Raw genomic sequence first — 15,094 nt, 5'->3', positions numbered from 1 at the left:
TATTTCAGTTTGACTAAACAAGGCCTCAGACTGCCACAGTGAGAGACACAGATAGACAATGATTTTGATTCTTTCTTTTATACCTCTATAACTAGCTAAGTAATAAGAATACACGTAAATTCTTAAAATATAGGCCTTTACAGACAGGCCTGCATATCTATATCCTAACACTCACTCTTTAATTTTTTATAATATTCTTTATTTCACTTGTCATTAAAGACAGCAGTTTTTTAAATCAGTCACACCTGTTAAGATTGAGTGAACTGCAGGCTTTAATAGCTGATCTTCTGTTCACTGTATTCCATAAGGACAAAGTTGTCCAATGTCCTCATGCCAAACGTATGTGGATAGTGATCAAGGCCGGTGCAACCATTAGGCAAACTAGGCGGTTGTCTAGGTGCCAAAATTTGGGGGCACCAAAAAGCGGTGCTCCAATATTTTTTTACAGCGTTCCTGGGCTGGGCTGCCGGCGGTGCGCTGACACGTGTGGCTCAGACTGCTACTCCCAGCACAGCCGCCACTCCATGCAATTACTGTCATTGCCGGCGGGGGCGCCGGTGGCTGGGCAAAGCGCTTAGCGCCCATGAGCCCGGTGAGAGCTGGGCTTTGCGAGGAAACGGGTGGCTGCCTCCTGGCTCAGCCTCCATGCTCAGCCCCAGTGGAGGGCACGGAGAGCGCGTTCATACGCCCATCCGCCGGAAAACAAAAGAGCCTCAGGCGGCGGCCCGGTGGAGGAAGAAAGAGAACCCCGCCGCCCGTGCATTGGGCAAGGTAAGCGCTTCCCCATCGCTCTACCTCGGGCGCCTGCTGGTCCGTGCTCCTGCTCCCCTTGTGCGTGGGTGGCTGGAGAGGATGGCAGCCCACAGAGCTGAGCTGCCCTGGTGCCCTCCTCTCCCTGCCCCAGCCTCTGTCATGCCCGGTACCTGGGTTTTAAGCCCTGCTGTTATGCCTCCAACAGGCCTAAGCCTGTAAGTGACCCCCATAGCAGCTGCCTGAAGTTCTTGGGGGAATCACGCAGAAGGAACGTGATATTCGTTTGAGTTCTCTCCTCATGGAGGCTGCACTCCACCTGGCGCAGGACTGCAGTCTCGGCAGGACTCTAGGCCCAGCACCTCGCCTTGGTTTGTAGACTTGTAGTGCACCCCTGGCACTGGGCTCAGTCTGGCACCACTACCCCTCGCCAGTGCCCAAGAAGCAGTCAGAAAAGTTGGATGGACTGGTTAGGTTAGGTTAGTTGTTATGCTGTTGCTTGGCCAGTGTAGAGATCACTGAATGCATAATATTCCACTATAATGTTCTGCCCTGAGCAAAACTGGCATGTTATGAGGTAGTGCCTATGAGGGACAGGTGTCTGTTTATGTCATCCAGCCATCATGTTTTAGGTCTTCGGGGGGGCTTTTCCATTCTGCTTTCATTGGATCAAAGTCAAAGATGATTCTCACAGGGAAGTTAGTAGACATTTAGAGCAGATGAGCATACCACCACAGAGAGCACTTGGCAACAATTTGAGAGAGTGTGACCTATTTAGTTAGAAAATGGAACTTTTCATTCAAATTGAGTTTGTATCATTTGATGTTTTTAATCATTTGGAGGTGCATGGCTGGTTGGACAGAATGAGTTCTGCAGCACTCCCAATCAGATTTTGATATGAAATAAGGAAGGAAGTATACGTGACTAAAAAGGGTATATTTCCAATTACAATCAACATTGCCTAATTTTAAGAGAAAGTCATCTTGATCTCTTAATTAATGTTTACGTCAAACAGTTGATGAAATTCAAATAGTGACTCATAGCAAGTGACATGTATTCTCTATCCCAGTGGTTCTCAAAGCCGGTCTGCTACCTGTTCAGAGAAAGCCTCTGGTGGGCTGGGCGGTTTGTTTACCTGCCGTGTCCACAGGTTCGGCTTATCGCGGCTCCCACTGGCTGCAGTTCGCTACTCCAGGCCAATGGGGGCTGCGGGAAGCGGTGCGGGCCGAGGGATGTGTTGGCTGCCACTTCCCGCAGCCCCCATTGGCCTGGAACGGTGAGTGGGAGCCGTGATCAGCTGAACCTGTGAACGGGGCAGGTAAATAAACCGGCCCGGCCTGCCACGGGCTTTCCCTGAACAAGCGGCAGACTGGCTTTGAGAACCACTGCTCTATCCTTTACTTTTAATAGTGAACAAGAAAAAAAACTGATAGGAATAAAATTTCATTTTTCATGGCAGATAGAAAAAAAATTGTCTGGGGCACAATTTCGAAAGCAGAAGGCTGATAAGCAAAAAAAAAGAAAGAAAGCAAGAAGGTTCGTTTCTGAAATATCTCCATCCACTGGCCAGAGATAAAGGTAGTTCAATGCCAAAGGATCAAGCAGAGATGGAGGTAGGGATGACAGTTTCACAAGTTGAAGAAGAGTTTGAAGAACATAATCTGAATATTGAAGACGAATCAAATGAGACACACGAGGATCAAAACTTGGAAGACCGTGAAAGTGAAAATGTCACTCGTTTGAATTTGAGCTTTAGTGATCCTGCTACTTGGGCCAAATTCGATGATCAAGTCCGACAAATTCTGGTGGAACATGGGCCGGAACAAGTTCAGCAGTTCGATTTTTCCCAAAGATAGTAAGCAAAGAAAATTCTCGACAATTCATTACAAATGTAGGCTTGTTAATGGAAAAGAAATGCACCGTCAATGGCTGCAGTATTCCACATCAAATGATTCTGTCTTTTGCTTCTGCTGCAAGTTGTTTGGCAGTAGTACTATTGGCACATCATCTCTTTCTGAAAAGGCTCAAGGGATTGGAAAAACATTCTGCAACTCTTTCAGGGCACAAGAAAAGCAGTCAACATTTGATGAATGTTCAAACATGGAAGGAACTTGAGCTGCGATTGAAATACAAGAGAACAATTGATGAAGAACATTTGCTCTTCATTAAGCAAGAAGAAAAGTATTGGCAGCAAATACTAATGACTTGCTTTGGTCAGAGTTCTTGGTATGCAAAACCTGGCCTTTCGGGGAACACACGAAAAACTGCACACTGGTAACGGGAACTTCCTCAAATTTGTTGAATATCTAGCTTTGTTTGACCCGCTTATGGATGAGCATCTTCACAGGATTAAGGACAAGGAGATGCATGTACATTACCTAGGGAAAGACGTACAGAATGGGCTTATTCAGCTTCTATCCAATGCCATCAAACAAAAAATCCTAGCATCTGCTCGTGCTGCAAAATACTTTTCGATCATTCTAGATTGTACACCAGATGCAGGCCATGTTGAACAAATGACCATGATCATTCGGTTTGTGGATAGGCCTACTTCAGAGACAGAGAATGAGGCTGAATCAGTATGCATAAAGGAACACTTCTTGGGATTTGTGTCGCTTACAGAGACAACTGGAGCTGGTATGATAGAAACTATTCTCACCAGTTAGAAGAGATGTCACTGCCTATAGAAAACTTGTGTGGTCAAGGCTACAACAATGGGAGCTATATGAAAGGGAAAGAAAATGGTGTCCAGCGAAGAATTTTGGATATTAATCCACGAGCCTTTTTTTGTTCCTTGCAATGCACATTCATTGAATTTGGTTGTTAATGATGCTGCAAAGTGTTGCTTGGAGGCAACCGCCTTCTTGATTTAGTTCAACGTGTGTATGTGTATTTCTCAGCTTCTACACGTTGCTGGGAAGTTCTAACATACCACGTATCTAATCTCACAGTTAAACCATTGAGTGAAACAAGATGGGAAAGTCGAATCGATGCCTTGAAACCTCTTCACTGTCAGCTTGGTGACATCTATGATGACACTACTCTAACAGGATCATCTGGCAATATGTCACAAGTTGATGCAAAGGATCTTACAAAAGCTAGTTCTAGTTTCAAGTTTCTTGTTTCTCTTGTTTTGTTGTATGACATATTGTTTGAGATCAACATGACTAGCAAACAATTTCAGGCGAAAGAATTAGACATATGTGACGCCATTGGAGAAACCAAGACGTTTCTTGTGGGCCGCAGAAGTGACGCAGGCTTTGAGAAAACATTGGTTGATGCAGGTGAACTTGTGGAGGAGTTGGATGTATTGGCACTTTTTGAACCAGATCCAATCTGTATTAGAAAAAAGAGGAAGCAGTTCACATATGAAGCAGAGTGAACTTTTACTTTGTAGTCATCGACACAGCAATACATTCGGTTGAAGAAAAATTCACATTGATATAGCAAATTAGTTCAGTATTTGGCTTCATATATGACGTTTACAGTTTGCAAAATACAACACCAAAGCAAATTATGGAACATTGCTTGAATCTGGAGCAAGCTTTGCAACATGGTGAATCCAAAGATATTGATGCCTTTGACTTGTGCAGTGAATTGCAAGCTATTGCAAGATGAGTCAAAAGAATGCATCACTGCAAGAGGTATTGAACTTCATATTGGAAAATAAGCTGACAGATAATGTCCCTAACACAGTTATTGCTCTTCGCATCCTCTTGACTCTCCCAGTTTCTGTGGCCAGTGGTGAGCGAAGCTTCTTGAAGCTCAAGTTGATAAAAACATACATGCGAACATCAATGTTGCAACAAAGACTTGTTGGGCTATCTAGCTTGTCAATGGAACATGACATTGCTCACAGCATTGACTTGGAGGAACTTGTTTCTAAATTTGCTAAACTTAAAGCGCAGAAAAATAAATTCTAAATTATAACGTGTTACTTTGTGACAGTGTATTGTGTATAATGTATGTGATTTATTTTAAGGGGGGAGGAGAGGGGAAGGGGGAGCGCAAGGTGGAAGTTTCACCTAGGGCGCAAAATATCCTTGCACCGGCCCTAATAGTGATGCATGAAATTCACCTGATTCAGGACATGCATTTCTCAATATTTTCCCCAAAACCTCACTCACACTAGAAAAATCTAGGCTCCATAGCATAGATGTTTCAGCTTGACCCGACTAAAATATTTGGGAAGTCCACTAAACATTTTGTGCCCTTGGTAATGCACACAGAAATGCAGACACTGTACTAGTTTGTTTATTTATTTATTCCCATGCAGCTTTTATCAAAGTAAATCAGAGTCTGCCTTGATACCCGTTGTTATTTAGTCTGGCTGTCAGTATCTGAATATCTTAAGAGCTCACTCTACTGCCTCAAGCCTTGTTTCCGTCCTAGAAATCTGTACAACTGCTACCTTAAGTCTTGTACACACATTTACACAGCACAGCACTGCTCTTTCAATTTAGCATCTCTACGTGATACTTATTTTGGGAAACTTTGTCTTGTGGTCCTTTGTTTAATTATGATTTTTTAGCCTACTTATTTTGGAGTTCTGATAATTGTTAAACTTCCACAACTAGTATATGCGGGGATAATTGTCAGAAAGATTACTTATCAGTAACTGTAGAATAAATATATATATTTTCTTACTGTATTGCCTGTAACTATTCAGACTATCTGCCCACATTCCCCTCTTCTGGGAGTTCTCTACTATGAGAAGTTATAGTTTACTAAAAGGAACTGAGATGGTTGGGATCATAACGTGTTTATAACTGAACATTTTTGTGTGAGGGTACTTGTGCAGCCCAATGAGCACTACTTTGTGCGAAATTCCAAAAACTCAGCAGTACTGAGGCACCTATCTATAATGGTGAATATGCAGTGGTAATACAGTCAAAGAACTACAGTTACTGGTGAGCTTCCTTCTTGTATTAAGGCTATAAGTACCATTCTGTGCATGGTTGGAACCATAGCCATTCAGAGTCCTCCTTTTATATTTTCCCATGTTATAATGAAAAGTAAAGCTAAACTCACTGTACTGCTTTATTTATTTATTTACTAGAAAATAGCAGTGTGAAAATAACACCAACAGGAACCCTAATATTCAGACACTTCAAATACGACATGAGTGGAATTTACACTTGTTCCCTCGTTTTTAGACCAACTGCAGAGCAGGCTGAAAAAAACTATTTGCTCAAATATGTTATTTATGGTAAGAGATCAAAATAGTTAATTTACAGTACAAAAACCTTTTTTCTTTCACTTTTAAAATGTATGTTGATGTTTTGAAATTCTGATAAACCAGCTTAATTTAATTTGAGTAGAGTTGCAGAATCTATACCTCTCTCAATAATTTGCGGTTAATTGCCACTTACCAGAGTATTCATGGATTGTCATTTTCAGTGCCTTAAAGGAAATTTTCTGGTCTTTTGATTGAGAAATTGTTAAGCATAACTCTCTGCTTTTAAAAGGAGACATGAAATATAATTGGAAAATAGAAAATTGAAAAACTTGGTGGGTGAAAATTCTTAAAAACTATGCCAAAGTAACTTCATTTCATGCTGAATTATTCCGTTGGAGATTTATTTTAATGTCTTTTTTTTTTTTTTTTTTACCTCCTATTCCTCGGATTCCTGGAGAGTCACTAGGACACACTTTACACCAATGTAAAGCTCTTATTCAGTTTTGTTTTTACAGTGTTGTCAAGTAAGTCCTGCTCTTCTGAGTGAATATTGTGTAATGAAATATAAAGTGTTAGCATTTTTTAAAGAACGTGTTAATTCTGCTTCACTATTCAGAGTAAATTTTGTTGCATAATATAGCAGAATGCCCCTTGATTCTGCTGAAATACAAGTATTACAGATAAAATTATATTTCTTCATTACCAGATCCCCTTTTCTTCCCTTAAGGTGTGATTCTATTCTAACTGAAGCCAATAGCAAAACTCCTATTGACTTCAATTGGAACTAGGTTGAAGTTAGTGTTAGCTTAGAAACATTGAGTAGAACAGAATAGGCCAAATTAATTCCTGCTTTTAAATTCACCTGAATTTGGCCCACTATCTCCAACCTTAAAAAAAGAAGTCTGATTGCTTTAGTAGTTTGTCAACTTGCTGAACATAGCTGAAAAGGGGGAACTTCTTTTGAATTTTATGTTTTCATGATCAAAATGCTGAAGTATTTATTGTTCCCAGCATCTGTTTTCTAGTGTTATCTTCCAGTCTTGTTACAACTTGCTTGTTCCCCACAACAAGGTTCCAATCTAAATATCTGAAAGAAAAATTATTTTTATAGAAATGTACAGGGCTTCCAGAATATACGGGACCTGGGCACAGAAGCAGATGTGGTCTCCCAATTTACAGGAATAATTGATATATAAATGTATTAAAATATATGATGTGTGGCTTAAAAAATTTCAGAATGAATATGGGATACTGCATTATAAACAAGTAGTGAACGGTCTAGTGAGTTATCTTTAAATGGGTACCAGTACACCATCATGTAGTCTGTATGGCATTGTTTTTTAACCCAGCTACTTGATTTCTCTACTGTCTCCACATTCTCTTTTTCTTTGTCATGTACTCCTTGTATTCCTGTATTTTCCATTCTCCCTTCTCTGTTCCTTCATTCTCTATTGCTCTGATGCCTCCCTGCTTCTTTTTCTTTAGCTTCCATTCAGGGCCGGCTCTAGCGTTTTTGCCGCCCCAAGCACCAAAAAAACCCCCCAAAAACAAAAGCCACAATCGTGATTGGCGGCAATTCGGCAGCAGGTCCTTCGCTCTCAGAGGGAGTGACGGCCCCGCCGCCGAATTGCCGCCGAACAGCTGGATGTGCTGCCCCCCTCTTCATTGGCTGCCCCAGGCACCTGCTTGCTACGCTTCTGCCTGGAGCCGGCCCTGCTTCTATTATTCCTCTGTCTCCTTGTGATCCATCCATTTAATCTGTAACCCCTACTGTTGTCATGACCCCCTTCACCATGTGCAAGACTGTGATTGTGGGGAGCTAGGGGAGCTAACTTCAATTCAGTACAGATTGCAGCAGAAGAGACTCTCCTCATCCCTCTCTGCCGTATCAGCTATTCAGCAGGACCAGCAGAGAGACTAATCTAAAAGGGATGTGCTGCTGAGCTCAGTTGCTAGAGGTCTCTTGGGACTCAGTTTGGGGGACAGGAGTCAATCTTGAAGCCCTTTAAAATAGCTTTTTTGGTTCTCACTAGAAGGTGCAAAATACTGTATTCTAATTATATATTATTAAATGCAATGCCTGTGATAATAAATTGCACCTCATGTTGAAATGTGTCTTCTGAAACTGCTATTGTCTTTAAGTTCCTTTATATTCTTAAGCACTTTTACTATAGTCTCTTCATTTCTTGAAAGTGAAACAAAAATATATAGAGGCTTTGTCCTTATTAGGATATGTTTTGCAAAATGAAAGGTGATATTTATCTATGGAAACAAACAGGAATGCTGAATTATAAAGTATTTTCCATTGTTCTCTGTCACATGAATCCTTCATTAAAATTTCAATGGGGATGTAAATCAATTTTGTTTATGAACTACACAAAAATACTGTCTCTTTTTAACTTAACCTTCATGTTTAAATGTGCATCTCTCAGTATCTTGTATTTTCTTTCACCTGCAGCTTATTCTGATCCTAACTTTTACTATGAGTTTACAGCCCGGTATCATGCAGCCCCTTGCAACAGTATCTACAATATTTCTTTTGAGAAGAAGTTGCTTCAAATACTAAGCAAACTTGTCAGTGAACTTTCTTGTGAGGTTACTTTACTCAAGGCAGAGTGCCATCATGTAAAAATGCAGAAAGCAGGTCTACAAAATGAAATCTTCTTTACTTTTACAGGTAAAAATTATTGATCTTTTAAAGACTGCTTAGTGTTTTCATGGTGAAGCAAAGTTTATTTCATGGAATATCTTCACTATTCCTATTGAAAGCATTTTACGTCTTTAATTCATAAAGAGTTATCTAGATTGTAACAAAATACACAAAAATAATTTATGTGGTAAATCCATGTAAAAATTATGAAAATTCAGATGTCTGACTCCAAAAAATATCCTTCACAATAGCCCACAAACCAAGTTAGGAGCTTTTATGCATCTACCCACAGACACAGTTATTTAGTTGGTCTTATCATAGAGTGCGATTTTGACCCCTGAGGCATGCCCACACAGGAAAGTAAAGGGATATAATATGCCCCCTTCATATATTGTGAGGAGCAGTGCAGTGGGAGAGCAGCTACTGTGGGGCTGTTATTCCCCCTCCTATGCATGTGTGTGGAGGAAGGGAGGCCATGGTTGAGGAGTTAGCAAAAGCATTCCACTGTTTCCTTCCCCCCGCCCCCTCAGACACACACCACCACCACTCAGACCTCCGGGGAAGTAGCCTGTGCCAGGCCTGTGGCTGGTGTGTGGATTGTTTTCCCTGAAGCAAGGAGGAACCACTGTATGACTGAGAGTCACAGTACAGTTCCTGTTCTGCTCCTGGTGGCAAGGTTTGTGACAAAGCCTTAATAATTTGCTTAACAGTCTGCTACTGTTTTTATCCCCAAATTAACTGGCTGTAGGGGATAGTAGATTGAAGGGCCCTGAAGTGCAAATTGAGGTTGAAGAATCCATCCCTCTGTCTCCAATGTGCTTCAGCATACTTGTGTTGGAGCAAAATCATTTTGCTCAAGCTTTACTCGATTTTCCATGATTTGGCATTGAGTAGAGAGCTGTGGAAATAAGAGTATATTACATCACCTTCAGGATGTATATTTTTATCAGGAAAAATTGTCAAGAATTTGCTAGGCTACCTGAAACTATCACCAAAAGATGAGAAAATGATACCTATCCTAATTGATTCCCCTTCTTTGGTCCAGGCTCCAAGCACATGGCTAAGAGGGAACTTATATAGCATAAAGTTACAGCTCTTGTGGGGGCATTACAAACAGCCCCTGCAGAACAGCTATGGAGATACAAGATGCCGCCAATGGTCAGTTCCTTTCTTGTTACAGCTGATGAAGGAGCTTCCAGTGGTTGCTGTGCTGGCTGGCTGCCTCAGTTGTCTTGCATGTCTTCTAATTTGACAGCTGTCCATGTAATTTCTCCTTAAAATTCAATGGACAATTGAATCCTTTAACTAACAAAAGAAATTTTGTCCAGTATCACTCCAAGTGGCTTTCCTAATCCTTACAAATCTGTCTCACAAGAAAATAAGACTCAGAGGGCTAGATCCCCAAAGGTGCCAAAAATTAGATTCTGAAAACCCCCATGCAGCTGCTGCCTAACCCTGTAGCTCCTAAAGTCTCTGTGTGCCTAGCATTCTGCTGGTGGACATGTGTAAAATCTCTTACGTCCCAGTGGAATCTGCAAATTAGGCATTCCCCACCTATCTCATCTGCAGATTATGGTCCAGTATGTGTCCATGGAGGAAGAGATGGTAGTAGTGCCCCTTATACCTTGTAGTCAAGTGGTTAGAGAACTCACATAAGATGTAAGAGGCCTGGATACAAATCCCTATACTTCCTGATGTGGAGCAGAAACTTAAACCCAGATCTTCCTTTCTCTAAACCCTGAGCTATGTGGTATTTTGAGGTGAAGCTCAGTCTCTTTTCCACTTTTTGTAAAATACATAAATATTCACTGGGTCAGGGAGACAGAGAATGACTGACCGGTTACGGTACTCTCCTGGGGTATGGGAGACCCATGTTCAAGTCCCTGTTCAACAGCAGGCTGAATGAGGTTTTGAACGTGTGTCTTCCCCAGTTGAGGTGAATGCACTAACCAGAGGATTGTGGGGATGGGGGGCAACAGGTCCCACCACCACTTTTTGCATGAAAGGACTGCCTTGGCTTAAGCACCTACTCTAGGAGAATGTTCAAGTAGAGGGAATCTCAAGCAGAGGGACATGCCATCAGTTAGGTGACTAACTCATTTTGCCGGGTGGTGCTTAGGCTCTGCCACCCTTCCCAAAATTTGCTATTGGCTAGCTTAGGCAGCTCCCTACTCAGTATGTTGGCTTTTGTTAATCCCATTCTTAGGCCCCTGACACCCCTTATATTGTATAAGGAACCTGGGTAGCTAACCTTGGCCTGTGGAATTCCTTAAGCAGCAGGGACCTAAAAGTTAGGCATTGCAGCACTGAGTCCAAGTCCCGTTTGAGACTTTGGACTAGATCCACATTCTTTATTATTCCCGGGGGTGGGGGAGGGAGGAAGGAAGGGGGAAGAGAAAATAAGAGGCATATTGGATCTAAGAAAAGAGTTCACTCAGTAGGTTTAGGCTTTCATGTAAAGGATGCCTACTTCCATATTTTCATCTGTCTTATTAATCAAAAACTATATGAGGCTTGGCTTGGGTGAAGACCCCTCTCAATATAGGGTATTTTTCTTTACACCTTTTTCCTTAAGAATGTTTACCTAGTGTCTGTCTGTGCTGTCAGTAATTGTAAGATGTCAAAGTAGCTGTATTGGTCCCTACCCAGATTTCTTGTTGAGAGCTCAGTTTTCAAGAGGGATCCATTATGCAGTCTATTCCAGTCAAATGCTAGTGTTAAATGTAAACTTTCATTTTGACAAAAAAAGCGGATTTCATAGAATTTGTCCTGAATTCCAAATGTGCTGCCACCCGCCTTGCAAATGGCAGATTCCAATATATGCAGAAGTCGGTCTCTGTATGGTCTCAGAGTCAAGGAAATATAACATTCTTCCTGACAAAGAACACTTGCTTAAACAATCTGAGCAGAAAATACAATGCTCAGCGTGGGTAGTCCGTCAAAGACTGTAGTTCTACTCATTTTTTCAGGTGTAACATCTGTGTGAAGCGTTTGAAAGAACAAACCCTAAATGTTTCACCAAACCAGTCATTAATAGTTTACTGTTTTTCTCCTCTAAATCTGAGTCATTACTGGGGGGAGTTTAGATTATATAACCTAGATATTTAGAATTCTTAGCTATTATCTAGACTACGTAGATAGGACTAAGACAACATGTAAGTCTCCTAGACCAGTGGGGGGTGGCGTTAGACTTGCTGGGGCTCGGGGCCAAAGCCCAAGAGCTTCAGCCCTGGGCGGTGGGGCCGAGGGTTACAGGCCTCCTGCTTTGGTCCCCGCCCCCAGAGCATTGGGACTAAGGCTTTGGCTTTGCCCCCGCCCCCACCCGAGACAGCTGGGCTTGGGCAGGCTCAGGCTTCGATCCCCTGTCCTGGGGTTGTGTAGTAATTTTTGTTGTCAGAAGGGGGTCATGGGGCAATGAAGTTTGAGAATCCCTATCCTAGACTGTCTGAGGCTTATCAAAATCACAGACTGTATGATCTCTTATTGGAGATTAAGTGGATCAAAATGTGTAAAAAAACCTGTTGTGAACTTGTAGGTGTTCAGAGTCTTGGAACATATTTTACTAGATTTAAGCAGCTTCTAGTGCATATTTCAGAAATGTTTCCATTACAGATCAATGTTAAGCTGTTGGTAAAAAGAGTTCAATTCATACATTTAAAATTCTTGACTTGGCAGCTTACTCTAATATCAAATGCTGGAGAGCAGCACTTCAATCTCTATTTAATTAATATTTCTTCTGGCCCTCCATCATATTGAGTTGTTAGTGCTTGTTAATCTCCCAAGAATGGGGATCTAGACAGGCAAATGATTGCATGAGTGTAATAGTTTGCCTATATGGATCCACGCTTCTCACCATCCTTCATGTCAGAATTGTATAAGGATTCCTGAGAAAATGAAAGCTAGGGCTCAGGCATTAGACACTTATACCTATAAAGCATGCATGTTTCACAAGAATGTAGATCCATAAGGCAATCATTTTTGAAGAACTAGAGTTGCTGAAGTAATCCTTATTATATTCTACTGTACTATTAGTCTTTCACTAGTGAAAGACTAGAAAAGAACTGATCGTTGGAAGCACTAGGGATTATCATGGCTTTCCTTCAGGGGAGGCTCAAGAAGTTCCTTGCAGAAATAATTGACCAAAACTTTGAGCTTTTGGAGTTCCTGCCTGGCCACACACTCAAAGCATCAACCCAAGAGTGATATATTAAGACCTATGCCTTAATTAAACAGCCACTCCAGTTAAATAATTCTCAAGTGGATTACTCATCTGAATTGAAAGAATTAGAATATTTACAACATTGTTAGAGTCCTAAGATTACTAATTTCCTAGCGATCAAAATCTGCAAATAAGTATTGCCTCCAATTACACTTTTTTTAAAAAAGGAGATATCAAATAATATTTAAGTTCACCATGATCTAATTATATGTTCATGAGAGGAAAATTCTGATTATTTCTTTAAGGCAGTATTACTAGTCAGACATCTGAACATGCAAAAATTATTTTCTGTGTAGTTCCTTCAGGCATAATCAGAAATGTAATTTTATGAATCTGAAAAGAAAACCTTAAAGTATATTTTTGGGATATTAGCAAGTTTAATGTTGATTTCAGTGTATTTTTTCCTTTGTAAATTAGAGTATGTTTTGTTACAGTTTCTTCTTTAGATACAGAAAAAACCAACAATCCATGTCAGCAAAAGAGTTGTGATACTGCTAAAAGATTAAAGAAGGTACTGTAGATAAATCAAAAAACACAAAGACCAGCAAAAATAATCATTCAACTCTTTCTAGCGCCAATAAACTGATCTAAAGAATGAGTATAATAATTAAAAATGTTAACGTATGTGCAAATGGATGTACCAGTGAGCACTTACGTGTAATTTACCACCTATTAATATTGTTTAATTTTTGGTTTGCTGTGTGAAAGAGGGTGAATTGCATTGTAGCTTTATTTGGAGAGCAGGCTGGAGCTGTTTGATATCCGGTGGTGAGATAATTACACAGAAGTAAAATACTGAATGCAAATAGTTGTAAAACAATCAGAAGAGGTTTGAATGTAAAGTATTTTATAAATCTAACCATAGTTTGCAACAAAGCATGTCTTTACATTCTTTGACAGTAACCCTGATGTTGATGTGTGGCTTACCAGGACTTTAAAAAGTAAAGTGCTACAATAAGATAGAAAAAATTAAATATTGCCTTATTACTTATAAGATGTAGAGGACATTTTTCAGAACTGTAGACTATTGAGCTACATTTCAGAAGACATATTTTTTAGTTTTTTTGAGTCTTAGAACAAAGGTTTTATCAAACTAACCTTCAAAATTCAGTTATTTGAGATTTTCACTTCATCTGACAAAAGGAAAAATGAGTTTGTACATTTTTTGTATCATTGATATAAACAGAAAAAAGTCTTAATATATTAGAAATTTGGGTGTATCTATTCACTTTTTCCCACCAGAAGATTTTGTGGATGACTGGAGAACTGGTAGGATTAATAATATCAGAAAAACCAAGCAAATGAAACAAGTTTGAGATGATGTAATCATTCAGATTATTCAGAAAACTCTTTGGACAATGGATCTATGCCAATTTACACCATCTGAGGATCCCTCCCCCCAACATTTTTAACATCTGTTTATCCAAAATGCCTGAGAAACACTTGGAGAAAAATGTCTTTGTTAGAAATTCAACATCCTCTAGCTCTTCATGTGAGTGCTGAAAGAACTCATAGTCCATTTCCAGGTTCTCAAATGAGTCCTTCAGCAAACCAAGAAATGCTAGACTTGACACTCCTGATAATTCTTATGGTAAAAAACAAAATTTTAAAATAAGTCCTTAGTTCATGTATGCATCACTAGAAAACAACAACAATAAAAAAGGTGTGGGGAGCACAACCCAATATTTTTCTCCTTTTGCAAGTCACTTTTAAAGCTTTTTCTAAAGCTTGGGATCCATGAGTGAAACTGAAAGCGGAATTTGCTCTACTGAATTTGGAAAGGTCACTTAATTTGTTTATATTGAGAGTAAGCTCCAGTTCAACTGACAGACTCCAGAGAAAAAAATGATTTAAGGCCTGTTCAAGAGAAGCACTCCAACCAGTTAAGGCAAAAATAGCAGTTATCACAAAAAAATAATAATTCTGTTTTGGGTCTACAACTTTGGAATACAGTAAATGGCCGTGGTCAGCAAACAAGATAAGGTAATTATTATTAAAATATGGTCACTTTTAATTGCTTTTCCATTTACTGCCCATTCTCAACCCATGGATACTCGATTAACAAGATGAGATCGCTTTGGGAAGGGGAGGTAAGAATAGGGGTTTTCAGAATGTGCAGACTATTAAGAGCTCTATGCCTTTAAAAATAAGGGTAAAAGGAGAAAAGTAGAGCTTGACTTAGAATGTGAGATGTGTTTCCTTACTGTCCCCAGAAACACTGTCAGAAAATACAGTACTTTATATTTCAAGGGAACAGTGGATTCCTAGGGGCATAAACAAAAATAAAAGATGTCAA

General features: G+C 40.1%; 1 protein-coding gene across 1 annotated transcript in view; it reads left to right on the top strand.

The window, feature by feature from the left end:
• The window catches only part of ZPBP (zona pellucida binding protein), a gene marked incomplete in the record, with an annotated part of 83,117 nt that overhangs the window by 27,282 nt on the left and 40,741 nt on the right, over positions 1-15,094 (top strand). Inside the window, 3 exon segments of the mRNA XM_034759501.1 lie at positions 5,810-5,959; positions 8,388-8,606; positions 13,233-13,310. Of these exon segments, the coding sequence (XP_034615392.1) occupies positions 5,810-5,959; positions 8,388-8,606; positions 13,233-13,310 (447 nt within the window).

The sequence above is a fragment of the Trachemys scripta genome, chromosome 2, assembly GCF_013100865.1.
Source record: "Trachemys scripta elegans isolate TJP31775 chromosome 2, CAS_Tse_1.0, whole genome shotgun sequence".
Taxonomy (NCBI): Eukaryota; Metazoa; Chordata; order Testudines; family Emydidae; genus Trachemys; species Trachemys scripta.
Note: the sequence above shows the minus strand (reverse complement) of the source record. Positions and strands in the feature narration are given on the sequence as shown.